The 16,819-nt window shown below is 35.6% G+C and overlaps 1 protein-coding gene and 1 long non-coding RNA gene across 3 annotated transcripts in view; one reads left to right on the top strand and one right to left on the bottom strand.

Moving 5' to 3' along the window:
* Positions 1-1,737: 1,737 nt before the first annotated feature.
* On the top strand, positions 1,738-2,579 carry LOC125785698 (uncharacterized). Its single transcript, XR_007428026.1, has 2 exons — positions 1,738-2,119; positions 2,485-2,579. It is a non-coding gene; the product is annotated as an uncharacterized LOC125785698 (long non-coding RNA).
* Positions 2,433-16,819, bottom strand: part of nt5c2b (5'-nucleotidase, cytosolic IIb) — a 51,367-nt gene continuing 36,980 nt past the window's right edge. For both annotated transcript variants that reach the window (XM_022674674.2, XM_022674673.2), the window contains exons 10-18: positions 16,614-16,697; positions 16,433-16,474; positions 14,717-14,824; positions 12,786-12,852; positions 12,350-12,520; positions 11,378-11,429; positions 10,196-10,256; positions 8,922-9,098; positions 2,433-8,243 (exon numbers count right to left, since the gene is read on the bottom strand). In XM_022674674.2, the coding sequence (XP_022530395.2) occupies positions 8,004-8,243; positions 8,922-9,098; positions 10,196-10,256; positions 11,378-11,429; positions 12,350-12,520; positions 12,786-12,852; positions 14,717-14,824; positions 16,433-16,474; positions 16,614-16,697 (1,002 nt within the window). In that variant the 3' untranslated portion in view covers positions 2,433-8,003. The remainder of the gene's footprint in view (positions 8,244-8,921; positions 9,099-10,195; positions 10,257-11,377; positions 11,430-12,349; positions 12,521-12,785; positions 12,853-14,716; positions 14,825-16,432; positions 16,475-16,613; positions 16,698-16,819) is intronic.

Raw genomic sequence — 16,819 nt, 5'->3', positions numbered from 1 at the left:
CGTTTGGGACCGGACTGATACCACCTCCTCTAGCAGGCCTCTATGGCGTCATATCAATGTGAAAAGTCGGGGGCGCAAAAATACCAGGTGAAAAAAAATAACCAGCGGGTTTTAACAGTTTGCGTGTGTAAATTAACTTCTTACGAGCGCAAATGTGAAGCTTGCGAGCAAAAAAAGAGAACTTATGCGCGCGAATGTGACGGACCGCCTACCCCCAAGTGACCAGCTCTCTCGTTCAGCGCCAGAAGCGGGTTTAGTACCTGGAGCGAGAGCCGGTCACTGAACCCGGGCTAACAGCGCCAGAGAGCGGGTAGTTTGGATTTTAGCATAGCTAGTTGGCTTGGAGGTAGGCGGGCCGCAGGTAATTTGCACAGCGCGCGAGGAGAACTGTGAATTTGAGAGGGAAAAAAATAACTCGAGAGGAGAAAAATGAAGCTCGAGAGCAATATTCTGTTTTCTGTTTTTTGCTCGCGAGCTTCACATTTGCTCTCGCTCACGAGAAGTTCATTTACACACGCAAAATGTTAAAACACGCTGGTTAAGTTTTTCACCTTGCATTTTTGCGCCCCCGACTTTTGACATCGGCGTGACGCCATAGGTCTCGGTCCGATTCTTTTGATCCACACCCGAATGTAATTAATGTTTTCACACCTGCTCAATAAAACCGCACTAGGGGTACAAACTCACCCAAGTCTGTTTTAACCGGACCAAATAGTGCTGGCGGTAAAAACGCCCTTAAACAAGTGCTGTGAACTCCACAAAACCGGTGAACTCTTTGGCCAAAACCTCCAATCAAGAACTAAACTTTAAAAAAGGTACTGAGGACTAAAAAGGTCTGCAATAACTAAAGGCACAGTATATATTTAGAGTAAAGTAAGTGTACTGTAGAATCAGTTCATAATTTAGCCGCTGGTTGGCGCTGTCTTCTCATATTTCAGCTTCACATTACACTCATACAGTCTGTGCTTTAAAATGATGAGAAAAGGGCAGCCGGTTTTGTAGACAGAGCTCAGCTAAAGCTGGAGGTTACTGAATGCTGGGGTTTTTAAAAAATAAGGAGGACTGTAAAGTCAAGAAAACAGTAATTATCTTCTGTCTAATGTTTGATGTCTATTTATTTTTATTTTATTTAATCATTTTTGACTGTTTTCTATATGTAACATGTCTTATCAAACATGAACCATATAAAGATTTAAAGCTTAAGAAGAAATCCCCAAGTTTTGGGTGCATATTATCTGGCGGAAAATGAACAAAAATGCTGACCTGTTAATGGGTTAACAGTAACCTGTTAAATTTGGAGCACTTTAAAAAAAAAAAAAAAAACTTTTTTTATTATACATTTTAATGCAACCTGGCCAAAGGTTTGGTTTTATAACAGTGATTGGAAATAGATGCATATCTTTTTCAGAACTGATTTTTTTAAATCTTCTATTAAACTGATTTTTTATATTTTTCAAAAAGATTTAAACCTTTTTTAAGGTTTAAATACTTTTCAAAAACGGATCCTTTTATAAAATATTCGATTTCTTAAGAAAATTATTCAATCTACTTTTGCAAACCTTGTTTTAAACCTGTTTATTCAATGCTTGAATAGAAAATATCAAGCAGAAAAAATGACAAAAATGTTAAGGGCTTAACTTTTAAAATGCATAAACAGTTAGAAATCAAATGACTGAGGTAAGAATTTATGTAAACTTACTTTTATATTATACATTTTAATGAAACTTGGCCAAAGGTTTGGATCTAAACAGTGATTGGAAATAGATTCAAATCTGTCAGAAGTGATTTGAACTTATTTTCAAAGGACTTTAATCTTTTAATAAACTGATTTTTAACATTTTTCAAAACAATTTAAATATTTTTAAGGTTCGAATACTTAACAAAAAATATTCAAACTACTTTTCAAAAGATTTGATTTTTAAAAACTACTTTTACAAACCTTGTTTTAAACCTGTTTATACAATCCTTGAGGGGAAAATATCAGTCAGAAATTTGACAAAAACGTTAAGGGCTTAACTGTTAAACTGTGTTAACTGTTAAAAATCAAAGGACTGGAGCACTGTGAGAATTGATGTAAAATTACTTTTTTATTATACATTTTAATGCAACTTTGCCAAAGGTTTGGTTTTAAAAAGTGATATTTTTCAGAACTGATTTGAATTTATTTTCAAAAGATTTAAATCTTTAGATTTTTAACTGATTTTAAACATTTTCTTAAAGATTTTAAACATTTTCTAAGGTTTGAATACTTTTCTAAACTGAAACTAAATACCTTTTAAAAGTTTAGATTAAAAACAAAAAACTAATTTCAAACCTGTTTATGCAATGCTTGAGTGGAAAATATCAGGCAAAAAAAATAACCAAAAATGTTTAGGGCTTAACTGTTAAACTGTGTTAACTGTTAAAAATCCAAAGACTGTAGCACTCAGAGATTTTATGTAAAATTACTTTTTTATTATACATTTTAATGCAACTTAGCCAAAGGTTTGGAAAATACCAAAAGTTTGGAAAACTGGTAAAGGAACACAAGTAGAAATGTACAAGCACATGCAAGTGATGGTGAAAAAAAAAAAAAAGAACAGAGAAAGAAATCACAGCATGCCGGAACCTTAAAAAAAAAAAAAAAGTTTTTAGTACTTTTTAATACCGTACATTACTGTATATGCGTTTGGCACTCAGGTTCTTCTGCTTGCCTGTAGAAAGTTGCTGCTGTGCAAATGCAAAAAGCATTCAAGATACTGCGTTTTGTTTTCTAGTCCATTACTTCTGGATCCCGATGCACAGTCAATAACGCTGCTCTTCCCGAGCCCGAGAATACAAATACAGCTGTGCTATAAACTGTAACAGAACAAAAATACCGCCTAGAAATGATTTAGAAATCCCAGAGGACTGAGAAAAGGACCAGAAAAACTGGAATACCAAAATACCATGAAATATATATATATATATAAAAAAAGAAAAAACTAAGAAAATACAGCACAACTCAATACAGACAGAAATACAGTAGGTATTATGACTAGGTGAAAAGTTAACAATATACACACATAACTGTAAACTATGAAAAAGAAACAAAATGACAGTTTTTAAACACTGGTATGAACAGAAAGTCAGTCGATCGAGTCTCGTGGGTACAATGCAGTACAGTCTTGTACATATTTTTTTCAAAAAGGACTGTACAAGCTCTTCACATGTTCAATTACAGAGTAAATAAGAGAACAGATATCTCACTTGTACAGTGAACAAAATTTGCAGTACAAAATCTGTTTAGCTGTGTGAAATTTCCTCTGTTAAAACTAAAAATGACAAATGATCAAAAGAAAAAACAGACAAATACTGTGATATATTTAACATAGGGCTGGGCGATAATGTAACTGTTTAATATCTTCATGAGCTATCATAATATTTTGTATTTAAAGTAAATCACTAAAAGAAGAAAAGTTGATATGCAAGTTATGATATGCAGCATTAATAAAGAGTGCTGTTTATCTACACTAAAAAAAAGCTAATAATCAAGCTAGCCTGGCTTGTTTGTTGGTTTTGCACACTCTTATGTACTTCTATACCTATACATAAATTCTCCAGTGTTAATTATAAACAATATTAGTGTTAAATTAGTGTTAACTCTGATTATCAGGATCAAAACATACTTAACGCAACTATAAGCTATTAATCCATGCATACAGCTCTAAAAAAAAAAAGAGAAAACTTAAAAAAATATGAGTTTCTTTGATTTTACCAAATTGAAAACCTCTGGAATATAATCAAGAGGAAGATGGATGATCACAAGCCATCAAACCAAACTGAACTGCTTGAATTTTTGCACCAGGAGTGCAGGCATAAAGTTATCCAAAAGCAGTGTGTAAGACTGGTGGACGAGAACATGCCAAGATGCATGAAAACTGTGATTTAAAACCAGGGTTATTCCACCAAATACTGATTTCTGAAGTGTAAATGAAGCACAAGCTGCATTCTGCTAAAGTGGAAGCCAAATTGATTTGTCTTGTATTGCTGGTGTTATTTTCTCAGTTAACTGTTCATTATGTCATTATGATTTGTCCTCAATAACCCCCTTGAGTACGAATAGTTTGGACTACAGAATGTTTGAACGTACGTTAGGTTTGTAAAGCAGAATCTGCGGCGTATCCATGCATCAAGTATGTTTTGCGCCTTAAATTTTATAACTCGCACCACTATATAATATAATATAATATTAAAATGACAATAATATTGTTTATCGCAATTATTTCTGGGACAAAATATAGTCCAATAAAAACAGTTAACAGGACAGGCCTATTCACAAAGTAATCAAAAGCACCAAGTTAAGGACATAAACTAAAACTGAGCATTATCATGGGTATAATGCTCATTATCTGTCACACAAATCCTAAAATATCACTTACTGAAAAGCAATTCTCAATATCACTATGTCAGTATTACAATGTCAGGATCACGGTATACCGATACATATACAATATATATCGCCCAGCACTACACTAAGTCAGTGGTTGCATATGATTGGTCTATTATTTGAATGTGATGGGAAATCCAGGCGTTAAGATGAGAGTTTTTGGTTTAAAAGAGCTGCCTTGTATTCACTTTTCCAGTTTCTATTATGTTCTATTAAAACAAAACCAAAAAAATCAAAACAATGGTTATACTTTTATATTTCAGCATTTATATCTCACATAATAAAAATAATATTAACAATATGAAATACATTTGCTAGTCTTTCTGAAACATTCCCCTTTCCAATGAAATGTTTTGACAACCCTCAGGTAAGACCAAGATAATAAATAGTTATGTCTTGTCTATCTTACCTTTACATGGACAAAACAGTTTTACTATTACTATTATTTAGTCTAAAATAACAAGTTATATATTAAAATAAATCTAAAAAGCATTCTACATTTGGAAATACACGCTGAACTAAATATTACACTGTGGCTTCATTTTATCCGATGTTAGCGAGCTCGTCTGCATGTACAGTACTGCATGTCGTAAAAACAATGCAAAAACTTCGTACAGTATTTATCCATTAAAAAAAACATTATAATAAAATAAAATAAAAAAAGAGTCACATGCATCCAATGTAGTATCTATTGCTTTTTCAGCTTCAGCTTTACATTAAATGTAAAAAAAAACTTTTGTTTAGTTGGGAAAAACAAACAAACAAACAAAAAAAAAACAATAAAAGAACAAAAACACTGGTCAGCGTGCTCTTAATGCTATTGGTCCACACAAAAGTAAATTCTCCAATCACAACAAACACAAGTCTAAACTACATTCCTTGCCATGGCAACGGTTACTAGGGCAACTCCAGCCCTATTTGTTTGCCCTCCCCATCAGCAAATACCGTTAATGTTGTTTACGGTAACCTCAGGTCCTCCTCCGCTGTTTGATCTCTTTAAATCTCAAACAGACTTCAAACAGACTACAGTTCTATCTGTTCACAACTTCTTTTAAATGCTCTTATTCTCACACCAGCTATAAAATACAGTATTTACAAAGGTTAAAGTTTTTCTTCCCTTTCTTATTATTTTTCTTTTTTTTTTTGCATATCAAGGTCACTTATGCATGATATTTCATAGCTACAGTTATGGACAGAATGCTGGTAATGGCACGGAACGACAGTGTTTCGAGTTTGGTACTATATGGTACAAAAATAGAGCATGTTAGATTCTGCATGGTAATACTAGGTCATTTATAAGGTAGATAAATAGTATGTTTTTGAGAGAGAGAGAGAGTGTAAGAGAGAGTGTAAGAGAGAGAGAATCGGGAGAGTATGGAATCATACAATAAAAGAAAGCAGTAGTTTGAGCGAGAGAGAAAGAGTTCAGGACTGCCTGAGCTAGTATAAAAGAAGGAGGTGGAAAGATATAGAGAATGAAAGACATATGAAGAAGAGTAAGCAAAAGAGGCAGGAGAGAAAGTAAGATAAAGCAAAAAAGAGAAAAGAGAACACAAAAAAAAACTAAAGAATTTAAGGTACAAATAAAAAGATAAAATAAGAGAATGCATAATAAAAAAAATATAAGCATGCGCAAGAGAGAAAGAGGGTGAGTTAAGGACAGAAAACAAAAAACGAAAACGAAAAGAGGCAGAATCAGAAGTGTAAGTGTGAAAGACACATGAGAAGAGAAAGAAGAGAAAGAGATGGGTAAAGATACAACACGAGAGAGCGAGAAAGCAATAGTATGAGAAGAAGAGAAAGAAAGAGTGAATATAAGAAATTCAATGTATGACAGAGGGAAAGCAAGAGAGTGAGAAAGCAGTAGTATGAGAAGAAGAGAAAGAAAGAAGGGTAAAGGTACAAAAAAAGAGAATGTAAGAAATCAAAAGTATAATCAGAGGGAAAGCGAGAGAGCAAGAAAGCAATAGTATGACAAGAAGAGAGAGAAAAAAGGGTAAAGATACATAAGGGTAATTGTAAGAAATAGAAAGTATATTAGGGGGAAAGCGAGTGTGCGAGAAAGCTATAGTATGAGATGAAGAGAGAGAAAGAAAGGTGAAGATACAAAAGAGTGAATGTAAGAAAGAGACTCAAATATATGTAGAGAGTGCATAGGTGAAAGAGAGAGAGAAAAGTTAGAAAGGCGAGAGTGCCTCTGTTGACAGCACTATCCTTGGCGGTTGACATTCAGAAAAAAAAAACCCAAAGAAAAAAAAAAAAACTAAAATCCCGCTGGCCATGTGCAGCTCGTCCGGCCCAGCGGTTGCCAGGTAACGGGGTGGCTCTTGTGTTGGTGTTTTAGCAGCATTCTTTCATAGCTGTCACGTTAGCCGTCACCGCGCGCTGCAGCCCCTCCAAACTTCATTCACATTCTCGTCACAACTAGGCCTGTAATGAGGGGCACCGTGGCCTGGGCTGGCTTCTTTAAAACAAACTGCAACACCCACTCACTCACACGGATACACACACACTCATACACACTCTTACACACACACTTTTACACACTTGTACGATTTGTACTTAAACTTGTACTTCTCCTGCTGTCCTGCAAGTGGCAGCATTTAGCCAAGCTAGTCAGGCTCCTGTGCTGCGCTCACTGGCTTAAGAGGGGAGGTAAGCTAACGACACATGGACGGACCCTGATTTGCTGGGTATGCATAGTTGATAGAGGTCCAAATATTCTGCTGCTGCTTCTTCTTAAAAAAAAGGAGCAAATTTATAACAGTGACTTTCAATGCAGCGAAAAACAAACAAAACAAACTTGAAACATTAGCATTAGCAGTAGGTGTGGCCCACAGGCTAACGAGGAGGCCTCACACCCAGATACAGAGGTACTTGCACTTCCGCTTCTCCAGCCCTTCTGTGCAACAAGCTCCAACTGATCGAGTATATTATATGCAGGCCGGCCCTTTATAATAGTGAAAGGACTTGTGCAGCAGCTCCACGGCCTTCTTGTAAACTCGTTATTAGAACTGAATCAAGGTCAAAAGAAAGCTAAAGCTAGCTTATAGTAAGTGTAATACTACAGTATGTGCTTTACGTTTGTGTGAATTTAACCGTCTAACCATTAACCTGTTTAACTGTTTCTTAACCGTGGCTTGTTTGAAACTATACTGTATTTTTATTTTTTACAGCATTGCCGTTTTACTTGCTGAACCCTTTCCACAAGTAATACTTCATCTTAAAAAAAAAATCTAAAAAATTAAAACAAACCTAAATTCTTTTTTTCTAAACATTTTTTCTATTATATATATAGCAAGGAGCCAAAGTCTAGTTCAGTAATTACTGACGGATACTGATGATAAACTGTTCAGGCTTGTTCAAGCTACACATCCTCCTAGACACAACAGGATAGATACAACAGGAAAAACAAACAACAAAAGAAACTCTAATAATATTAATAGTAATAAATGTACATTTTCCCTCGTCATCTCCTCACAATCCCTCCTCTAAATCTGTCTCACTTTGATTGATTCCTTTGCTAAAGCTAAACTTTCCGTCAGGGAAGCAGAAACAGTCATCAGTCATGCCTGGTCAAAGCAAGACACGTCATCTACTCCTCTTCTTCTTCCTCCTCCTCCTCTTCATCGTCGTCTTCATCGTGGCAGTGTGTGATCTCCTGCGGGGTCTGAGGGAACAGGTGTGGAGGTTTGATCTCGCTGAGGGAACGTGTCAGCTGGCTGCGCTTGCAGTCCCCATCCTTGCAGTCCACGCAGTGGCGGTTGCGAGTGGCCAGCGGCGACTCGATGTCCGTGTACACGTGCGTGTGCTCCACCGTAGACTCGTGAGGCATCTGGGCAAAGAAATCAGAAAATCAATATTTGGTGGAATAACCCTGGTTTTTAATCACAGTTTTCATGCATCTTGGCATGTTCTCCTCCACCAGTCTTACACACTGCTTTTGGAAAGGTTTTATGCCACTCCTGGTGCAAACATTCAAGCAGTTCAGCTTGGTTTGATGGCTTGTGATCATCCATCTTCCTCTCAGAGCTGTATATTTGCTGTATATTATATAAAATATATTATTTTATATTAAAACATATTTCTGCATAAATGATACCAGATTATTTACATCTTGTTGTGGCGAATACTGATTATTTAATTTTTTCTTTTATAAAAGAACAAAATAAAAAAATACATAACGCAGAACAACTGATATTTCATTAATGGTAACAGACAATTTACATCATATTGTGACCCATACTGACAATTCTGTGTTTTTGGGGTTAAAAAAAAGTAAAAAAATATTATACTAAAAAAAAAAACTAATATAAAAAAATCAAAAATGGCATTAAAAGACGTTTCTGCATAAACAACGGTAAACAATTAATAATTTGTTGTGACCAATACTTTTTTCTAAATAACGCCAACCCGAAAATCTGATCATTTTGCATAGGAAATAGGAATTAAATTTATTTATTGATCTTTTTTAAAAGATGTGCGTGTGTGTATGTGTGTGTTTTCTTCTCACCAGAACGTGTGCGGCTCTGAACAGGTAGCTGAATGGGTAGTAGAGCAGGTTGATGAAGGAGGCGGCGTACAGGTCGGCGTAGCGCATCACCTGCGAGGCAAACAGCGTCTGACGAGAGCCACTACGGAACAGACTACCCATCATTCCATAGCACATGTCCATGTCGTGGGTCACTTTCTAGAAAAAGACAAAAAACAAACACACCCTTTAGTGTACAAAAATCGGTGTAAAAGATTTTTTTTTTTTATTGGCCTCTAATAAAGTTTGACACAGACATGCCAGAAGTGATCATGACATGAATTATCAGAGTTTGAGTGAAACTTGTCAGTGGATACCAGAGTGGGTGGCAATGATTGTGACTGGCGGTGTCTGGCTAGAATGGTCTATGCGTACAGATAAGCAACTCTTTGGCAGGAGGTGCCAAATTCCATATCCCGCAGGACAGTGCAGTGTTCTTTAGCTTGTCCAATGACATTTGGCATCCCAGTATATAAGCTTCTATCGGGGTAGTTATCATATAATTAACTAATTTATTAAGATAAGATGCAAGATAAGAACAAAAATCTCAATGACTTTGTTCAAAATAAGAAAATCTTCTCATTTTTTGGATTTAACAAGAAAAACAATCTGAATGCTCAGATAAATGTACGATATGTGCCATATCGTATTGTACGTGATAATATTGCCAACATTTTTTAATATTGTGGACTATATTATACCCTGAAATATAGTGCCATATCACCCACCCCTAATTATCACATCAGGGTACTACTTTTTGCTGTTTTTAGCAAAAGAAAAATTCACACTCTTCTCATTTCCCATTTTATATCTACTAGAGACAGTTTATATCTGTCCAGTATCATTTATTTTACTTTAATCCTGGATATATGAGATTATAAGTATCATGACATTGGATTATTGACTTCTGTTACAAATCTGATAAAATTCTTGTATTTTTTAATATATCTCAGTTGGGGGTGTGCCATATCATATTGTATGCAATGATAAAATGTACTATTCATTTTGTTGCAGTAGTGTATTCCTGAAATATATATATTTTTTAGATCAGTGTTTTGTCATATCTCCAAGAGTATCGTTATCGCAAAAATACCATGAAATATTGTGATATTATTTTAGGGCCAGATCACCCACTCCTATTTTAAAATAATGTGCTTGGGTGTGTAAAACATCTGTACATGTACACAATTGTAATGCCTTTTAAAACATTTTTGTCTGTGGCAGTGAATATGTATATGCATCTTGTGTGTGTATACCTTCACTCGTCTCTGGATGGCGCTAATGTCCGGCCTTTCATTGCTGCTGCTGTCCAGATGTCTGAGAGTGAGAGAAAGACAGAGAGAGAGAGAAAAAGAGAGAACATTTAGGTCATTTCAGGGATTGAATGAAAGAAGGACAAACAGGGGGGGGAAAATGGAAAAAAGAAAATGAAGCAAGTCCTGAGAGACCCCTGAGAGCAGGGGGAGGGAAGGTAGTGGAAAGGGACAAGCACACAGAGAGGTCAGTGCGTTTATAAATAACCCCTCGTGTGTGTGAACCCCATGCTTTATCGATGGACGAACCCTCTGACCGCTGCACACTTTGTGCCCAGTGCTCACATTCTCTCCCTTGCTCTCTCTCTCTCGCGTGCACACACACACACACACACATTTGTTTTAATACAATGTCAGGACATTGGGTGATGCATATATATATAGCATATACAGTATATGTAAATGTTTATGTAGCAATACAAATATATGTAATTCATGTTGACTGATTTCTGATCACATTAGTGACCAAACAAGAGCAGAGTCAAAGGGTCCAATATATATTACAAGTATCCATGTTAAGATTTCCAATATGTATTAGTATATTTAAGTTCCTATATAATATACAGTTTATAAGTGAGAATTATGCTCCATGCATTATATAATCAGTATATTTAAGGACCAATATTATATCCAGTATATAGTACGTTAGATAAAGTATATTAAAGTAGCTATGTGCAAGAATAATGCTCCACTTGTATTATATAGCATATATATAAAAAGTACCTGTTTGCAATATTAATGGTTTAAATATTATATACAGTATATAATACCTTTATTATATACAGTATATTTAAGTTCCTTTATGCAATAATAATGCTACATATATTGTATAAAGTATACTTAAGTACCTATATGCAATATTAATGCTTTATATATATTATATACAGAAGATTAAAGTAACTAAATGCAATAATAATATTCATATATATTATATACAGTAGATTAAAGTTCCTCTATGCAATAATAATGCTCCATATATTGTATACAGTATATTTAAATACCTATATGCAATATTAATGCTTCATATATTGTCTATTTAAAGATATTGTTTGAAACAAGCCCTGACACACACACACACACACACAAATGTGCGCACACACACTTCACAAAGAAGGCTTTGCTTACTTGTACAGCTCTGCCAAGAAAATGTCCAGACCCTGGAGCTCTTCAAATAGTGCTGTGAAAGACAATCAGAGAGAGAGAGAGAGACATGAATAAAAGCCCTGTTTTTAACCTCTCTCTAACTCTCATTCTCTCCTTTATTTCCTCTCTCTATCCTTTTCAACCTTCAATCTCTAAAGCATTTCACCCTCATTCCCAGCTGATCTATATTTATTCATATTTAAAGATTTTTTTTTCTGAGTGTGTATCTCTCTTTTTCTGTCCCTTTCCCTCCAGCTATATTATCGCAGCTTTGCCATTTGAACTTGCAACTCTTATTTTATAAATATGATGCGGTATTATCCAGACACTGACCTTAAAATGTCATGTGGTGCGACTGTTATTTCACAGTCGCCTTCTTATCTGTACTTTACAAACTTTTTTCACATAAAATTGATAGAAAGTTTAAAAAATACCATTAAATTTATATCATAGGTCGCACCACATGATATACTGACACTGACAAATAACAAAAAAGCTTTCAGATCTCAAATAATGCAAAGAAATCACGTTCATATTCATAAAGTTCATTTACACCACTCCTGGTGCAAAACTTCAAGCAGTTCAGTTTGGTTTGATGGTTGTGATCATCCATCTTCCTCCTGACTATATTCCAGAGGTTTTCAATTTGGTAAAATCAAAGAATCTCATCATTTTAGTGTGGTCTCTGGTATTTTTTTCCAGAGCTGTATATGTTATCATATAATCACTTTTTTAGTCAGATACAGCTTCACATTTGTTTGGTTGAAGCACCCCTGTGATTGAACAATCTGGAAAACCTTTACTAAAGCTCACAAGTCTCTGTTTATAAGACAGCTTTACAAAAGCCTGTATATGCCTTTAATGCTACCCTAACACCTATATTCATCCAAATGATTCTAATTAGAAATGATTTAAGGCTTATTTCGTCATTAAATAGTTTTGCAGTGTGCTCACAGCTTTTATCAGTCCAGACATGCAGCTCCTGTGCCAGCTCAGGAATCACCAGGAAGGTCCTCCACCCCTGACGCTTTTTGGACTTCAGGATATCGCCGAAAATGTGGTCCCCAATGTAGATGATATCCTTCCCTTTAGCACCCAGCAGGTCACACACGATGTCAGAGGAACCTGAATAAATATAATTAAAGGGAGAGTCAGAAACAGCAACAATAGCAACAATGATAATGTGATAAATAAACACTGAATGTGATAATGTGATAGATAAACTAAACACTGAACAAGAGTCATTTATAGTGTTTTTGGGTGTATGCGAGTTAAGTATAAGGGACTCTGTGTTCTGGGTGTGGAAGGAGGGGATTTAGTGGGTGTGTAATATAAGCTATGTGTGGCATGTTTGTTTGTGTGAGGATGTGTGTGTGTGTGTGTGTGTCACCTCCAGAGTAGACAATGCCATGCTGCAGAGGGCCAGTGTATGTTCCAATCTTCAGTCGCCCGGTAGTCTATAACAGTTAACAGAGAAATGCTGTGCAAATCCACAATCAAGCATAACAAACTCAAATACCCAAGCATATACTTAGCCGCACATTTTCATTACATTTCACTACAATAACTAGAAAAATTTAGCCAGGGAATCCAGTTTTAAAATGTTTCAACAATAGGACAGAACTAGCACTCACAGCTTTGGTGCGCACCATTTGAAAAGGAATGAAATACATCTGCGATTAACAAGTATTTGCTTGCAGCCACAAAATGAATATGATTATCATACTGATTCAATTAATCAAATACAACACAACATAACTAGTCTGCTGATAGCATAGAGTGAGTCATGTATTTTCCAATAACACAATCAGTGTTTTCAAAACCCAGGGCATTTAAGTGAGCCTTAAAAGGATTGATCTCACTTTCTGACAGTGCAACACCATTTTTACACTGTTTCACACTTAAATAATGCATCTTCTTCATTTGTTCAAGTTTGTACAAATTCATTTGTTCAACTCTATATGCATATCAAGGACATCTTCAAGACATGTTATACAGTACATTTGAAAAAAAAGCACATTCATGCAGGTATACATCTATAGTGTACATTAGATGTTTCTCTTCACAGGAGGGCTGAGGTTGCACTTATAGCTTTGCTGCACACCATTCTAAAATGAGTGAAATACACCCTTGTGTTTTCAGCCACAAATCGAATGTATTAGAAACCCTAGGCCAGGGGTCGTCAATCTGTCGCCCTCAGTGTGACTTCAGTTTCCGTCGGTTCTCGTTTTTCCACCCGTTCTCGAGCTCCCTATCTCCTTATAAGGGCATTTTTTCCCAGCCGTGTCCCAATTCACTAGCCAGGGCAGCCATAGTGTATTCGATTCGCTGTGTGTTTATTTATTTGTGCTTTGAGATCAACTGTTCTGCAATTGGGTTCAACAACCCTCTGGGCTGCAGAGCTACTAGTCTGTAGCGCTCCATCCCATTACACTTCATTTCCCAAAACAGATTTTTTTTTCCAATGGCTTGGAAAATATCTGGCCTAATAACTTAATTGCTGACCCCTGCCCTAGACAATGGCCTACAGTAAAATTCCCCACGAAATATAATATATATATATATATATATATATATATATATATATATATATATATATATATATATATATATATATATATATATATATATATTTATTTAAATAACTTTTCTATTACTCATAAAAATAAACTACACAAATATAGCCCAAACTAGATTGTTGGAGCTACTCAGAGCTTGTTAATGGTTTAAAATTCTTAAAAGTGATTACTTGGCTTGGGCAACACCATGCCATTATAAGCCTGTTGGGAGCTTATAAAAGCTCTGCTTTTATAAGCTAAAAGCTAAAAGCTCTGTTTTTCAGAATGCTGGGGGTAAACAAAGGTGGGCTGTACAACAAATGTTTGTACTTATTATCATGTTACACTACAATCCAAGTTTATTTCAAACAAGAGTTCTCCTTTAAATTCTTTATTAAACATTGGATCATACTATCATACATTGGATCATACTATCGTAATCTGCTTTGTACCCTTCACTCTTTCCACAGTAAAATGACTGTAATGCTGTAATACAACCTATGCCTCCACCATTATACGTCAGTAAAATTCTAATTATCGCCACACTCGGTTCTGTTACAGCACAGGGGACTCTCTGTTCAGACTCTGTTCAACTCGGCACTCCATGTCCTCTGCAACACTCAATACTTCATGCTGACAACCCAAGTTATTGAGGAGGCATGCTGTGCAGCAGACTGGAAGGTTGAGCAGTGCTGTTGCTGACCCTATATGTCTGTGTGTGTGTGTGTGTGTGTGTGTGTGTGTGTGTGTTTGAAGAACTCACCGTATCGACCTGCCTAAGCACAGTTCCCTCTGCAAAGAACAGCGGTTTTCGTGCATCCACCAAGATCAGGTCGAAGTAGGATTGCCACGGGCGATGAGGAGATCCATGCTAAAGTGTAACACACACACAGGAAAATTGACAAGTTACAAATACAGCATGTTTTTTTTGCAGATTCAACACTTTTTTTACTTTTCATCAATCCAAACTGAGAAAAAAAACCTGGATGGAAAATGCAAATAGAAACAGTATGAACCCAAAATATTCCATGTTTTTGTGCTATTCTTCCAACAAATAGGTCTTTAAGTGTGCAGCAGTACAGGATCACTGTTTTTTTCTTCAGATTTTTCATTAAAAATATTCTCTGCAGACTTTCTATTGGGGACAGTTCAGAACTGCAGGCAGGCCAGTCCAGTTCCAAGCTCCCATCATTTCTAATGCCGGCCTTACACCTAAAGATTTCACCTAAGCGTTTTTTCATTCGCAGACAAAAAGTCGGGATAAAATCATGAGAGTGTGGGTAGAGTCGAGCTGCAATCGAGATGCGGTTGCGTCATCTCGATGGTTCAGTATAAGATGTTTAGGACTGAAAGCATAGTCAGTCACGTCCTCAACAGTGTTTAATATTATCGCAAGTCTTGAGACTCAGCTTACACAAACAGTGATGTGAACAATGTCAACAACTAATAGGAGAAGAGCTATGGGAAGAGGCAAGACTATATTTCATGTGACAGTTTTCAAACAACTCAAAAGAAGAACACATTTTGCAGTTAACGGGTCTTATAAGGTTATTACTTTAATACAATGTACAGTATTTTAAACACTGGTAGTACTTTAAAGTCATTTTATTTAAAGTTATTTTATTTTGCAGTTATTTATTTGTGCAGTGTTTTTTTAATACAAACAAGTTTAATAAATACACATTTTGAAAGAATGATGTTCTTTATTGCATTACATCTATCTAAAACAAAGGCAAATGTATAGAGTGACACTGTTATTCTTTGCTATACAAGGTTGTAGCAAAAAAGGGGTAAAGAAGCTTATAATCAGAGCTGAACACAAAATGTATTCTATAAAAAATATCAAGAACTAACAGTGTAACAGAAAAAATAAACTGTTGATGGGGATAAAGGTTGTGAGTCTCTGATAAATAATTGTATTGATATACACATTATTTGTAAATTAATATGTTATATGTGTTGTATGCAACTTAAACTCCACCAAAAGCATGAGTGGGAAATAATCTCAGAAAGAATCTAGCTGCATTCTTGTAGTGACCCCCCAGTCTTTGTAAAATCTTAGTCTGTGACTACTCTGTGAGTAAAACGTCTGTTAAGTCTTTAAATGTGAGAGGGTGTCAGACTTCAGTCTGTTAAGTCATTTTAAGTCTTTTCAAAGTCAAAGGCTTCCACTATTGAATTTGCAGTCAAAGAATTGTTTTGAAAGAAAAAGTGTAAGACCATTAAACTAGTCTTACTAAGCAGAAAGAAAAGGAAATAATTCTATTGGAAATTCACCACAATATAATCTACATAAGTTGAGCTACAATCAACTCTATGACCTTTTTCAGCCGTAGACTGTTACAAAATCAGCCAGGTGTTCTCTATGTTCCTCCCTACTATCTGTTTCAGCATTCTGTCAGATCAGTGCCATCACAAACTGCCAACCAAAGCAATTACTGGCAGTGGTCAACTGAGGGCGACAAATAAAAAAACTTACCTTTGGCCCATAGGGGAAGTCGAACAAGTAGGTCATGATTTTCTGCAATTAAACACACAAGAGAAAAATAACACAAAGTTAAATCAATCTGTGATAATTCTATTATATTAACATCTGTACATGCATTTAGTTATGTAAGCGTGACTGTGTTGTAACAGCTGTGAGATATCTGTAAACTCACGTCTGTGTATTTGTAATCACTGTTGGTGGCCAGGAACACTTTGGAAACTTCATTCATGCGACTCAGCAGCAACGGCAGCTTAGGCTTTGGAGAAGAAGAACCACGTAATGTTAACTCAACTTAATTCTACTCATATTTTTGTATGATAGTAAGGAAATTACACAGCAACGATAATGAAGAAAAAGCAACCTGCATACAGACATACT

Source organism: Astyanax mexicanus, chromosome 21 (genome assembly GCF_023375975.1).
Source record: "Astyanax mexicanus isolate ESR-SI-001 chromosome 21, AstMex3_surface, whole genome shotgun sequence".
Lineage (NCBI taxonomy): Eukaryota > Metazoa > Chordata > Actinopteri > Characiformes > Acestrorhamphidae > Astyanax > Astyanax mexicanus.
The sequence above is the reverse complement of the archived record's forward strand: the minus strand, read 5'-3'. Positions and strand labels throughout refer to the sequence as shown.